This window comes from Colossoma macropomum, unplaced genomic scaffold, assembly GCF_904425465.1.
Source record: "Colossoma macropomum unplaced genomic scaffold, Colossoma_macropomum, whole genome shotgun sequence".
Taxonomy (NCBI): Eukaryota; Metazoa; Chordata; class Actinopteri; order Characiformes; family Serrasalmidae; genus Colossoma; species Colossoma macropomum.
In genome coordinates, this window is record NW_023494810.1 from 31,026,515 (window position 1) to 31,038,725 (window position 12,211).

General features: G+C 38.1%; 1 protein-coding gene across 1 annotated transcript in view; it reads right to left on the bottom strand.

Annotated features, from left to right (window-relative positions):
- mst1rb (macrophage stimulating 1 receptor b) overlaps nucleotides 1-12,211 on the bottom strand; it is a 40,537-nt gene that overhangs the window by 18,560 nt on the left and 9,766 nt on the right. Inside the window, exons 4-6 of the mRNA XM_036559825.1 lie at nucleotides 2,993-3,169; nucleotides 1,203-1,325; nucleotides 718-888 (exon numbers count right to left, since the gene is read on the bottom strand). Of these exons, the coding sequence (XP_036415718.1) occupies nucleotides 718-888; nucleotides 1,203-1,325; nucleotides 2,993-3,169 (471 nt within the window). The remainder of the gene's footprint in view (nucleotides 1-717; nucleotides 889-1,202; nucleotides 1,326-2,992; nucleotides 3,170-12,211) is intronic.

Below are 12,211 nucleotides of genomic sequence, written 5' to 3' on the forward strand. Positions count from 1 at the left end.
TGATTACTTCAAAGTACATCTTAGGATAAAATTACATACTGTTTAATATTCATATAACCATTATAGTCACAAAAGGTTTGGTCACCAGCCCTTCACACTTCTCTCAGTTTTACACTTCTTTAATCCAAACACTGAGTTTCATGATAGCAAAATAAATAAATGTAATTATTTAATATAATAAAATGGTTTTATTTTCATATTTACTTTAATAAAACACATATTTGGAGAAATGCATTTACATCTCTCAAGCCGGAATGAGCAATTTTATTTAGTGTGCTCAGGTCAGGAAAATCTACAATTAACTGTTAATTTTGGCTAAAATATGTTAATAATTCCACAGTTATATCATGGATTACATACATACTGAATAAATGTTTTATGAAGGCACTTACCAAGGATGTGCAACATTTAGGAAAGTGTAATGAAGTCTTCATGTAGACTGTAACTGTTATGAAGCCTTCATTTAGATGGTAACACTTCAGATATCAAATAGTTAATACTACCTATATAATCTGATTATGAATGTTTCTGTTTACTTCTGACTGGTCACAGACTGTTCCTTTGATTTTATTATATGCTGCTCTTATAAAAGTCAGACATTAAGGTAAGCAGCAATAAAAGAGCAGCAGTAAAACTTTGCTGCAGATCCTGCAGCTGCTGATTCAAATCCAAACTAAACAGTGCAGCGTCTGGTGTGTGTATGTAGGTCAAGCACACCTGTGTGATGACCGGTGGGCAGGACTCTTTGGCCCAGTGTGCCGCACACTCGGATTTACGGCTGCAGCGACCGGAACACCAGCCGCAGGCCATGAACGAGGGCGCGGTCAAACAGGCAGCGCATGTGAGGAAGTGACGGCACCCTGGACCCCTCTGAGGCACCTGAATCATCTGCCAATCAGAGAAACGTGTTGCAACAGGTCAAACAGTGATTAATGGGTTCAGCACTCTGCATAGCTGACTAAAAGCTGACTTAATGTTGTATCATTTCCATATAAAGAAATAAAAAGCACAGTCATCAGACAGAAGTCTGCATCAGATGCTCAAATAAGCAGACATGTCTTACAAAGTGCCCATTTTTTACAGATAACATTATGACATATAGTACCGTAATATACTGTATGTCTGATTTCGTAATTCTACTATTGGCGCAACTGCAATGATGTCATGGTGTTTGAGATTTGGTGGCTATTCTAATAAAGTACCTTGTCCCCCACTACAAAGAGGAGGTGGTCTGGGGGAAGAACAGCGGCGGTGGCAGAAACCCTCTGGTTCTCCACTAGAGAGTAGTTAGCAAAGATGATCGGACTGGATCTCCGCAAGACGAGCTTAAACAAATGCAGAAACACAAAGAAACAGAACCAATCAAAAGTTTTAGCACTTGCTACTTTTTTATAATCTCATTTCACATTTAAAGTACCTGAAAACACTGTAACAAAACATGAAAGCATATAGGAATATTTTGAACTTTGATTGCTCAGTCAAAATCCTGCCTTTTTGGTCTAAAACACCAGCTTCAGAAACATAAGGCATTCATTTAACGAGTTCCAGCGGGAAACCACCCAACGTGTCTTCCAGCTCTTTTGCAATGGTTCCCAGAGACGCAGGCCATTGTGGGTGGCTTGGCTTTGACTCATCTGTCCAGTTTGTCCCAATCTACGGGAATGGAGACTGGGCAGGTCAGATCGTGTGCCAGATAATTCTTGCACAACTTTCTTTTAGGTCATTATTTTTGTTTTAAGATATTATCTTTATCTATAACAAAGGGGTCCTAGCAGTCATTATTCCAGTTAGGCCATTTCTGGAGATCTTCTCTGGGCAGCTAATGGTGAATAATTTGTAGCATGTAACTGTACTTAATTGCAGGGGCAGTTAACTGCCAGTTTTACAGAATGGCTGTGAAAACCTTAGATTAACCTCTCCTCTGGTACTGAAGTCACCACTGGCCGGCCTGACCTTGTCCGGACCTCAGGAGTGCCCATTTTGGCAAACTGTTTGAATGTCTTGGCCAGATTAGTAACAGTCACCTTCATTTCCTAAAGCAGTTGATTATTTGTTGAGTAGTAGTAGGTAAATTATCTTTTTTTCTTAGTTTAACGAAGCACATTTTTCCATTTTCTGCTATCTCACATTTAGGAGTGACAACTTTGACACTTCTCGACAATAACTGCTGACAAAAGACTACTTACGTAGCATGAGAGAAAACTCAGTACATAAGCATTAACACTGTCTTACACAAGTTCCAGACCCTTTAACGTCAGGGAAAACTGAATTTTACTGAATCATACCCTTCACTTCTCCATACTGTCCATATATGGGAACTAAGCTGTTTTTGTGATTTCACACCAACCATCATATTTACATACATCCGCCTGTTCAGCCAACAGCAGTTTAGCTCATCCAGCTCACGCAGAAGTTATAAGAAGTGTTTCAACCTGGACTGCTTTTTAAATGGGGTACAATACATGGCAGCCAATCAGAAGAGAGCTCATTTACATATACTAGTCTTATAGGCGCAGTAACAAAAACAGATTGTTTAATTCTAAGGCTCATAAAATAGTTGGGAAACGGTCAGGTAAAAATTAATTATGTATTCTTATATATTTTATGTATTTCTGGTCAAACATGTACTGGATATAGGCAACAGACAACAAACAATAATATGCTCTTTTATTTAAATTGAGAATTGTTTTTCTAGCACATTCTTGAATGCACCACCAACGCTGCTACAGTGGTAACACTGTGCCACAAATTCTTCCTCTAGAAAACTAATCGCATCTCTGAAAGAACAACATATACAGATTTACAGCTTCATTTACAAATTACTTTAACTGAACAATTCATGAAAGTGCAAAAACATGCTTTGAGTAAATATTTAACTGATGGAAACAACTGCCCACTGCCCAGGAACGATTGGTACCTCATGTTCTAATCTTCAAAATATGGCATGTTCCAGAATGGTCAAGACTGTGGGTTCTAGAATAAATATCCCTACCTGCAGCAGTCTGCCGTCCGCTGTACCTATGTGAGCCAGCGTCTTGTTCTCAATCCTGGTGACCAACAGAGAGGTCAGCAGTGTGTCCCTCATTTGCCTGTTGAAGAGGTCCACTCTGTAATACGGCTGGGCCACCAGTGTGGGCTGGTCTCTACAGCTGGCATTGTGCTCCATGCTCTGCTTATACACACGGAAGAATGAAAGCGTACCGTAAGGAGCAAAAGTCACTGACTGGTCTTCACTGGTCAAAAATGTATTCATTTTTCAGTGCCAGGAAAAAAGCAGAAAACATATATTTAACAGATATATATATATATATATTTTCCAGTGTTCAATGCAGTGGTTCTCAAATGTTTTCTGTCATGCCCCCTTTTGAGGTAGAAATATTTTCATGCCCCCTGACCAAAAAAGTGGTGACAAAAATAGTGACAAAATGGTGACAAATGCAGATATTTGGCAAGAAAGATGAGCAAGTCGATCTATGAGAGCTCAAGTCTTATCACTGCGTAAGCGGCTGCTATGAGCATCTTCTGCACTGCACATCTTTTCAAAACGGGAAGCTTCCTCATATTTTCTTGACTTTGTTTTTGGCTGTTTACCATCACTTGTTTTGTTTGTCTCAGAAGCATCACCTGGTTTTCTTTTTGTCCCAGTCAAATATCTCTATATTCTGTAAAAACAGACTCTGTGTGTGAATGAACACCATTGACAAGGTGAAAGTACGTTTTTTTTACTGTTCTGCCATGAAAAAGATTCTCATGTCAAAGCACTAGTTCTGCACTACATTTTTCAGCTGGCCACGTGCCCCCTGGGAGGCTGAGAGGCGTGACGGGGGGCACGTGGCTTGGTGAAAAATGCAGTGACACACACTTTGAAAAAACACTGGTTTAATGAAATATCTGTCCCAATTTTTCCTATTTTTATTATAACTTTTACAATTTTTTTATGCTCCAGTCTTTTCTCTTATGCTCCTGAATAACTTGTACTTAATGGCTGTTTTGACTGGAAATCAAATAAATAAAGGGTTGTCTCTGACTTTTACTCAGGCCTGTATATTGACGACTGACTGATTCACTGATTCAAAATCATTCTTCCATTCATTCATTATCAATTTTGCATGCAGGAAACCTTCTTACAGTTAGAGCAGCACATAGTTAGGGATGCATGATGATATCAAAACCATATTGGCAGATATTTACTTGTAAAAAAAAATCAGATATTTCAAACCGATATTTAATCACATGTTTATTGTACATGAAGAGTTACTGTGCTAAAAGATCTGCATTTCATTTATTTTACTGCATTTCATAAATGTTTATCTACTGACAGCGGCTTTGGGAGATACATACATAAAAAATACTGGGTATCGGCTGGGAACCACAATTCCCACATTGGTGCATGCTTAAATTTACTGGTTAAATGTCTATTGTTTGTTTGTCTTTATGCTTATTTGCAAGTAAAACTCTTTATCAATGTTTTTATTTTTGAATGCTAATAAAAGACCAGATGGAGAGGAACAACAAACACTTCAGCTTATCACATTCCATAGCGGCCCTGTAGACTAAAGCATTTGATTTGTTACACTTCGGCTGTGTCCCAAAACCTAGTGAGCTCTCTAAGTAGCCGCTGTCTACCTAAGCAGCTGTCTAAGTAGGCAGCGTTCCAACCGTCATCTATCCTTATAAGACAGATAAATGAGACGCTCTAGTTAGACAGCAATGATGTCGCCGCTTCTTCCTGCCCACTGCATGAGACCAGCGTTTACTGACCTCAGCCGTCAGAATCACATTTAGCCAACATGGATCCTGCTCTGACGGTTTATACAGCGATTTTAATTGTATTTGCTCTGAATGAAACAGCAAAATAGACTATGGCTGTGGTCAAACGTGGAGATTAATAGAATTCAAGCAATACTTGCTGGCAATTTGTGCACCTTTACGACTAGAAAACAGATAAAATAGCACAGAAAATGAGGGATTGCCTCAGCGGCTGAGGAAGCATCCAATGCTCTCTTGATATTCGGCCAAAATGAGATACCTCAGTAGGCAGCATATTTGAGATATCTAAGAATTGGGACACAATATATGAATAAGCCAACACACACACACACATTTACGCAGGCACTAATAAATGAGCGTAAACAAACATGTAATCTTTACCGAAGGAAAACACTGTGTGCTCTAGAAAGCTCCATCTACAATATGTTCTGGAATGTTCTTGCCTCCAGGACAAATCAGTGTTCATCACATCAAAGAACTTACTTCCTGGTAGATAATGCTGGCAGAGCTGCACCAGAGATTCTCTAATATAACAGGATTTTGTATCAATCCTGATATTTATTTGAGTTTTTAGACAACAGAGTTTTTTCAGTGATCTTGTGATCACTGTTAATCAACAGTACTTAAATGATGTTGAAACATCTAGAAACTGAGAGCGCACCTCTACATATTTGTTCTGAAATGTTGTCGTTGTTGATATTGGCAAAGCTGTGTGCTGCTAAAGCTGTTCTGGTGCCACTGAAGTCTATTTTAAACTGATCTTCCCACCCCAATAAATCCATGAGCTCGCACCAGCTGTTCATTTTCACTGCAGTGTTTAATGAAAAAATGTAACTTCGAAAGTAGCCTTTATTTTATCTTCTATGATAATGCTAATAGCTTCATAGCACCAAGCTAATGACGCATTCACTGTGTTTCATATTACTTTTAGCTCTATCAGCTTTTCATAGCTGGAAAATAGGAAAAACGTAAAAACTGATCAACTATGTTGTTGGGTATAAACGTTAGCTCGTTCTCTGATCCTGTTTCCTGGCCGTAAATGGGAATAAGGGATACACTTTTACTGTAAAAAGTCTCAGAGTTGGGGATAGCTGCTCTGAGGTGATACCCAGTCACTGCAGCATAATCACACTGAAGCACAGCGGAGCTCAAAAACACGGCGGCATTTATACCGCAGCCTTTAATTTTTCATGTACTGAAATTAAACTTAACATAAAATAAGGAGAATGGGGGAGCCATGGGGTGGATAAAGCAGAAAGCAAAAGGTATTTTTCCCAACAGACTTTCTCTTTCATTCTCTCTCTCTCTCTCTCTCTCTCTCTCTCTCTCTGCAGTAACAAGAATGGGCATCTTAGCAATTCTAAAAGGCATGAAGACCCTAATTCCCCCAAAAACATTCGAGACTACAGTCTCAAACATAATATTTTGCCATTATTGACCATATTTTGGTTCAGCCTGTTCTGTTCTACATAAAACGAGTTGCTTCTATCACTGACTAGAAGTACAGCCAACATCCATGTTTACAAACATTTTGATTCGGTCTGTATGTTCACCAATTCTCTCTGCTATGTTCTAGGATGCTCAACACTACAATGTTCCAGAATACTTCTGCTGTATGTTTCAGAACGCTTTCCATTATATATGTGTATATATGTATATATATATCAATTCCGATATATCGTCATCATGTTAAACTTCAGCACAATACACTTTACTGAGCATATTGAGGATACAATCAATACTTAAAGTACATTAAATAAATGCACTGCTTCATTTGTTTTAAATGTTTCATTACAAAGAGAGTATATTTACATTTCATAAATGTCACTGTACTCACTATAACCATAATGTGGACTTACTGGTGTTTTTTTGTCTGTTCCAACTAATCAAACCTCAGAAAAAGTAAATATCACGGTATGTAGCCTGTCTTGTAAAAATAGACTCACTTCACTAGGCAGGAATTTTACTCAAGAATCTGTTTCCAGGCGTTTGAGGCCATTCAAAGCACCTCAGCCGAGTGAAGGAAACTGCACTGTCACTATCCCTTGTGGAAAATTACAGTGATGTCATCCAGCACACTGCAGAACAGTTCAGCAGGGAGGCGTATTTGGCAGGATGGTATGATTGCATGTCTGGTCAGGAAAAAACATCCCATGTGGTTCAGTGGCATGTTTGGTTCATGTGACCAGAAGACCCAGGCCTGAACTTACGATACACGTGGCTGCATGAACCTCATAAAAACAGATCTGAGCATTTGCAGAGGAATACATAGAGACTACTCTAAACTCTTTCATACATATATAAACAATCACAACAATTTTATCTTAAGAAAATTTGCCCCATCTCTTTATTTTATTTTTCTTTATTTTTACCCTTTATTCTCACTTCCAACCTGTTTTCTAGGTCAGGGGCTCTCAACCTTTTTCACCCCAATGCCCAACCTGTTTATAACTATAAAGCACAGCGGCCCACAGAAAATCTAAAATCAACATTTATTTTTAAAAAGATCAGATCGTCCATTTCACCTCAATCACAGAAACCACGAGCGAGCTAAAGAAAACTGTTTGATAGGTCTGCACCGAACAAGGTAGGAGAAACGCCGTGAGGAACCAATCAGTCTCTGGCTAACTGCGCTGCACATCAGCGGCCTCACTGTCACAGGTATCACATAATAGCTACTGGGGAGAGACATGTGAAGCCAAGTTTCTGCGTATTCCTGCATTTCTTCATAAGTATTGCAGTGCATCCAACAATAACGGCAGCATGGAGCATCTTTGTTTTTATAGTGATCCATTTTACTATGACCAATATGGACATGCATGTTCACCAACTTCTCTGTTGACAGATGTTAATCAGTTAAAGGAGGTGAGATGGTTCTATAGGGTTTATCATCTATGTCCCATTCAAACACTTTCAAAAATCACTAAAGTTTTTGTTGGCTGTTTGGCTTATTACCCACATAAATACAACGGATTAAGCAGACTGTGTCACATTCGGTGCAACAAAATGTACAAATATGCAAATGTGCGAACCTAAAGTGTCTGTTGGTTTGCTGTCATTAATAGACCCAACAAAAGCACCCAGCAGCCTGGCCACGAGCCAACAGACACTATTCCTGTAGAACCGCTCTGCATAATAATCACACTGTTTTTCCACAAACTCCTTCTTTCCACATGCTCAGAGAGTGTCTTGGCAATTTCACCCAGTTTACTTCTCAGTGCAAAACTGACCTCACAAACTCTGGACATTACTTTTCAAGGAAACTGAAACTTTCCAGCGCAAAGTGGTGGTGCTCTCAAGGGCATTAGACTTAAGTAGGGCTGTCACTATTAATTATATCAGTGTACTGCTCTTATCAGAACAAAACCTTGTATCTCCAAAATGATAACTTTACAGGAGAAGCAAAAAACGTACTTTACTTTTAATGTAAGTCAATGGAACAAGATTTTTTCCAACTAACAAACCCAGAGGTGTCTTAACTCCTGATTTAACCATCTGTTTCTATTGTTTTATGCAGTAACAGGAAGCACAGTTCACTATAACTGGCATAATGACATTAAATTTACACTGAAAACAGGGCTTTTGGGCCGCTTCTTCAAGTCATTTTGGGCCGCTTCTTTTGGTCCATTCATCACGAAATTTACAGACTGTAAAGATCAACAGGTATTTTCTAATTATGTCAAAAACTGAAAAATGACAAAAATGGAGATATGAGGTTTTGTTCTGACATCAGCGATATAGAAGTAACTTACCAATTAACTGAGCTGATTAAATACGTAATCAGAAATTTTTATGCTTCAAAGAACAAATCTGGAACTGCCTTTTAATGTGGCAAAATAGTACAATACATAATGCTATAGTACTTAAAAACTATGTGGCAAAAAAGTATAATGGGTGTGTCCACCAGGCTCTGCTTCTCACTGTAAGAGAGATCCATGTGAGAATTTAAAATATGCACTATTATCATGTCAAAAAATGTAATCTCTGCCAATTAATCAAGAGTCAATTTTAATCAATGACTTTTTTTAATTGATTAAAAATAAAATTTTGGATTTGAAACTGAAGACCTACCAACTCTGTCATCTCATGTGATGCAGAACTCATTTTCTGTTTTTCTTGTCATACACAATCCAAACCACACAAAGTCAGGAGTTCCCAGGTGCTTTGTAATGCGATTAGTACAGTCTGTTATCATACTTCCTCAGGAAAAGATACAAATGCTTGTACTTATTATCTGTTGGGCTAATACAACAAATCCAGCCTATGAAGCACAAGACGTTGCATACAGCACTTCAATACATTTCCTGTACTGACACATTTAACTAATTATCAGAACCATTTCATGAGCTGAACCATCGTTACAAACACCACTTAAACCTAGATCAGGACTAGACTAGGCTGTAAAAAGGGATTCTATCATTGCTAAGATGCCTGCTTTAAGGAGTATCTGAATGCTAGAATACAGTACAATGGTTTAAGCTATGAAAAAACAGAGATCCGCATGAGAAAGCTCTGCACCCCTAATAGCACTAGGCTTAATTTGTAAACTGAAATCCACCTTTTTGTGTGTATTTTAAAGGAATAATTTGGCCCAAAAATACCAAATCAACATGATGTTCTTCTTACAAACGCATTTAAAGCAGCCAACACACCTCTGTCGTCCACGTTTTGCTTCTTTAGCTCAGAATTGGAGCTGCTAGCTAATGGTGCTAGTAAACACTGGAAGTAAATGGTCAACAAAACCATTTCCACAATACATGGGAAAAAAATCTCTATATATTTGCTTCAAATTATGTCGATAAGCTACATAAACATTTAGAAAAAAGGAATTTGGTGAAATGGCACAGAACTACATTATTATCTGAATAACGTCCTGCTTTCCAGTAATACTGCACCTTCGAACTCTGGGAGGCTGGAGCGCAGTATGTTGTAAATGTCACTACACAGGTACGCAATGTCACCACATTAACACTTAAGGCTTGCTTACTGCCCGAGAGTTAGCAGCTGCGTACTGAATAATAATAAGCCTATAAAAATGAGGTGTTGCGTTCCATTTTACAGAGACAGAACAAAGAAATCTGCAAACCATCATAAGATCTGAGGCTGCATTACAGAAACTTTATCAGTGTGAAATCTTATCTGCTCAGTCAGCATGACAACTTCAGTTAGGACTGGATTTAGGACAGAGGCTATTACAGAACAACAGTTCTTAAGTTCATAATCTTAACCATGAACTACAGGTATGAAAACAGTATGACAGAAACATCCTAACTAACAAACACAGAACTGTCTTAACTTGTTAAATTTATCTACGCTGAGTGTGTTTACATGCACGCAATAATCCGATCATAATCGGATTTCTGCAGTTACCCGATTATTCAAATGGTCATGTAAACACCATACTCCGATCTAGAAATCTGATAAAGAAATCTGATAAAGAGGCTGGATTTTAGCTCTGTAATCAGATTTCTCAGTGCATGTAAACTCTTACTCTGATTTCTTTCAGATTTCTCAGTCTGCGCATGTGCGAAACAGACGGCAGCACCGGAAATAAGCAGCAGCGTTGCTGCGAGACAAAAAAAACACTTTTGGAGCGACGGTGAAACCAGACATGAAATTAAGTATTTGAATATTCTTGATCTTCTAGACGATGTATGTTCATATCTTCAGGTAAAGCGGCGCAACGTTTAAAAAAAAAAGCTGCGGCATGAAGTTTTACATTACGTTTACGTCACGTCTTCTTCTGTGAGTTTACTGGCTGGTTCTAAAAGCAGAAATCCGATTATTGTCTGACTCGTAGACCCAGAGTTTCCCCATTATCTGATTACTCAAGTGCATGTAAACACATTGATCGGATTACTGACAAAATCTGATTTTCTGTTATCGGATTATAAAGCGCATGTAAACACACTTGTTGAAAACAGGGCTTTTGACTTGTGAGTTTTTCTTTCTAATAGTGTTTTAAAAACATATGGTCGATTGCTAGGTAACAAACATGATAGTTGATTCTTGACTTTGATTGAGTGGGTTAAGATTTCCTAATCTGAGATAAGATGCTGTAAGATAAAATTCCTAAATTAAGATCAGATTTACTTCTGTAATACAAATTTGCAGTTACTGTGCAAAATCTCTGTGTATGTGGTGGTCATTTTTCACTGGCCATTACACTGAAGGTCTCCAGGGTTATTCTACAATCTACAGCTATGCCAAGTTCGTGTTTATAGATGACACCTCAAAGAAGTGAATCCAAGTGAAGCGCTGTTTACTTTTTCCCCATCTTCATTTTACTCACTTACTGTAGCTCGGAGGACGAGGGTGAAGTTGGCTTCCTATTTGACAGCTCCTTATTCGCGTTTTTCGTTCCACCTCAAATTGTGCGCCAATTACATTCTGAGGCGCCACAAGGTACCTGCTGCTCCACTGAAGATGAAGTGGAAAATTCAAATAAGAAGCTAACTTCAGCTACATGCTAAAAGGTGGTCCAGGGAGTCAATGGTGGGTCAACCATCCAATTGATGCAATTCATCATGAGTATATTCAGGTTCAGATTCATATACAGTTGAGGCTTATTTTTGGAAAAAAATTCATCCTCAAATTCATAATTTGACTTCCAGTGTTTGTTAGCACCTTTCAACTAATTTCTCCAGTTCTAAATAAAAAAAAGAAAATTTTTGACACTAAATAGGTCTTGGTTGATTCCCTGCATTTTGTGTAAGTAAAAAATGAATGTGATTTTTGCTGAACTGTTCCTTTAAAGCTCAAAGGTCCAAACTAACCAGCTCCAGAGATAACTGACAGCAGCCCTACACTATACTTGCATCATCTCACGCTTCTTGGTCACACATTTCCAGCATCACGTCAAACTAAACCGTGTGAAAGTTCTTTTAAAAATGAACCGTATCACTGACTGGCCAACACTAGTTTCAGATATCCATTAGTACTTGTGGCCTACGTAGAGAAAATATATATATATATTTTTTTTAAATTACATAAAAATCTACAAAACTGGTCTTCTGAAGTAAATTTTGGCAACATTCATGTAATTATTGAGATTAACATTCTACCTTGATTGCTTTACTTGGTCACTGTCTACTTGTATCTGGAAAAATAAAAACCCTTAAAGTGCAATTTAACAACTGGCCAGCCAGTTAAAACATGTGTGTCAAAACACGTTTTAAAATACATTTTATTCCTCATGGGTCAGCATGAATTTGTTTCATGCTACCCAAGACTGATAATTTCCCAATCATTTGTTTACAACACTAAACGCATAAACGTGCACTTAATAATCAGATCACTCTCAGATTTCTGCAGTTATCTGATTATCCAAGTGGTCATGTAAACAGCACACTCTGATTTCTTAGATCAGATTAAGGCCTAGAAATCTGATTAAGAAATCTGATAAAGAGGGCTGGACTTTAGCTCAGTAATCAGGTTGCAA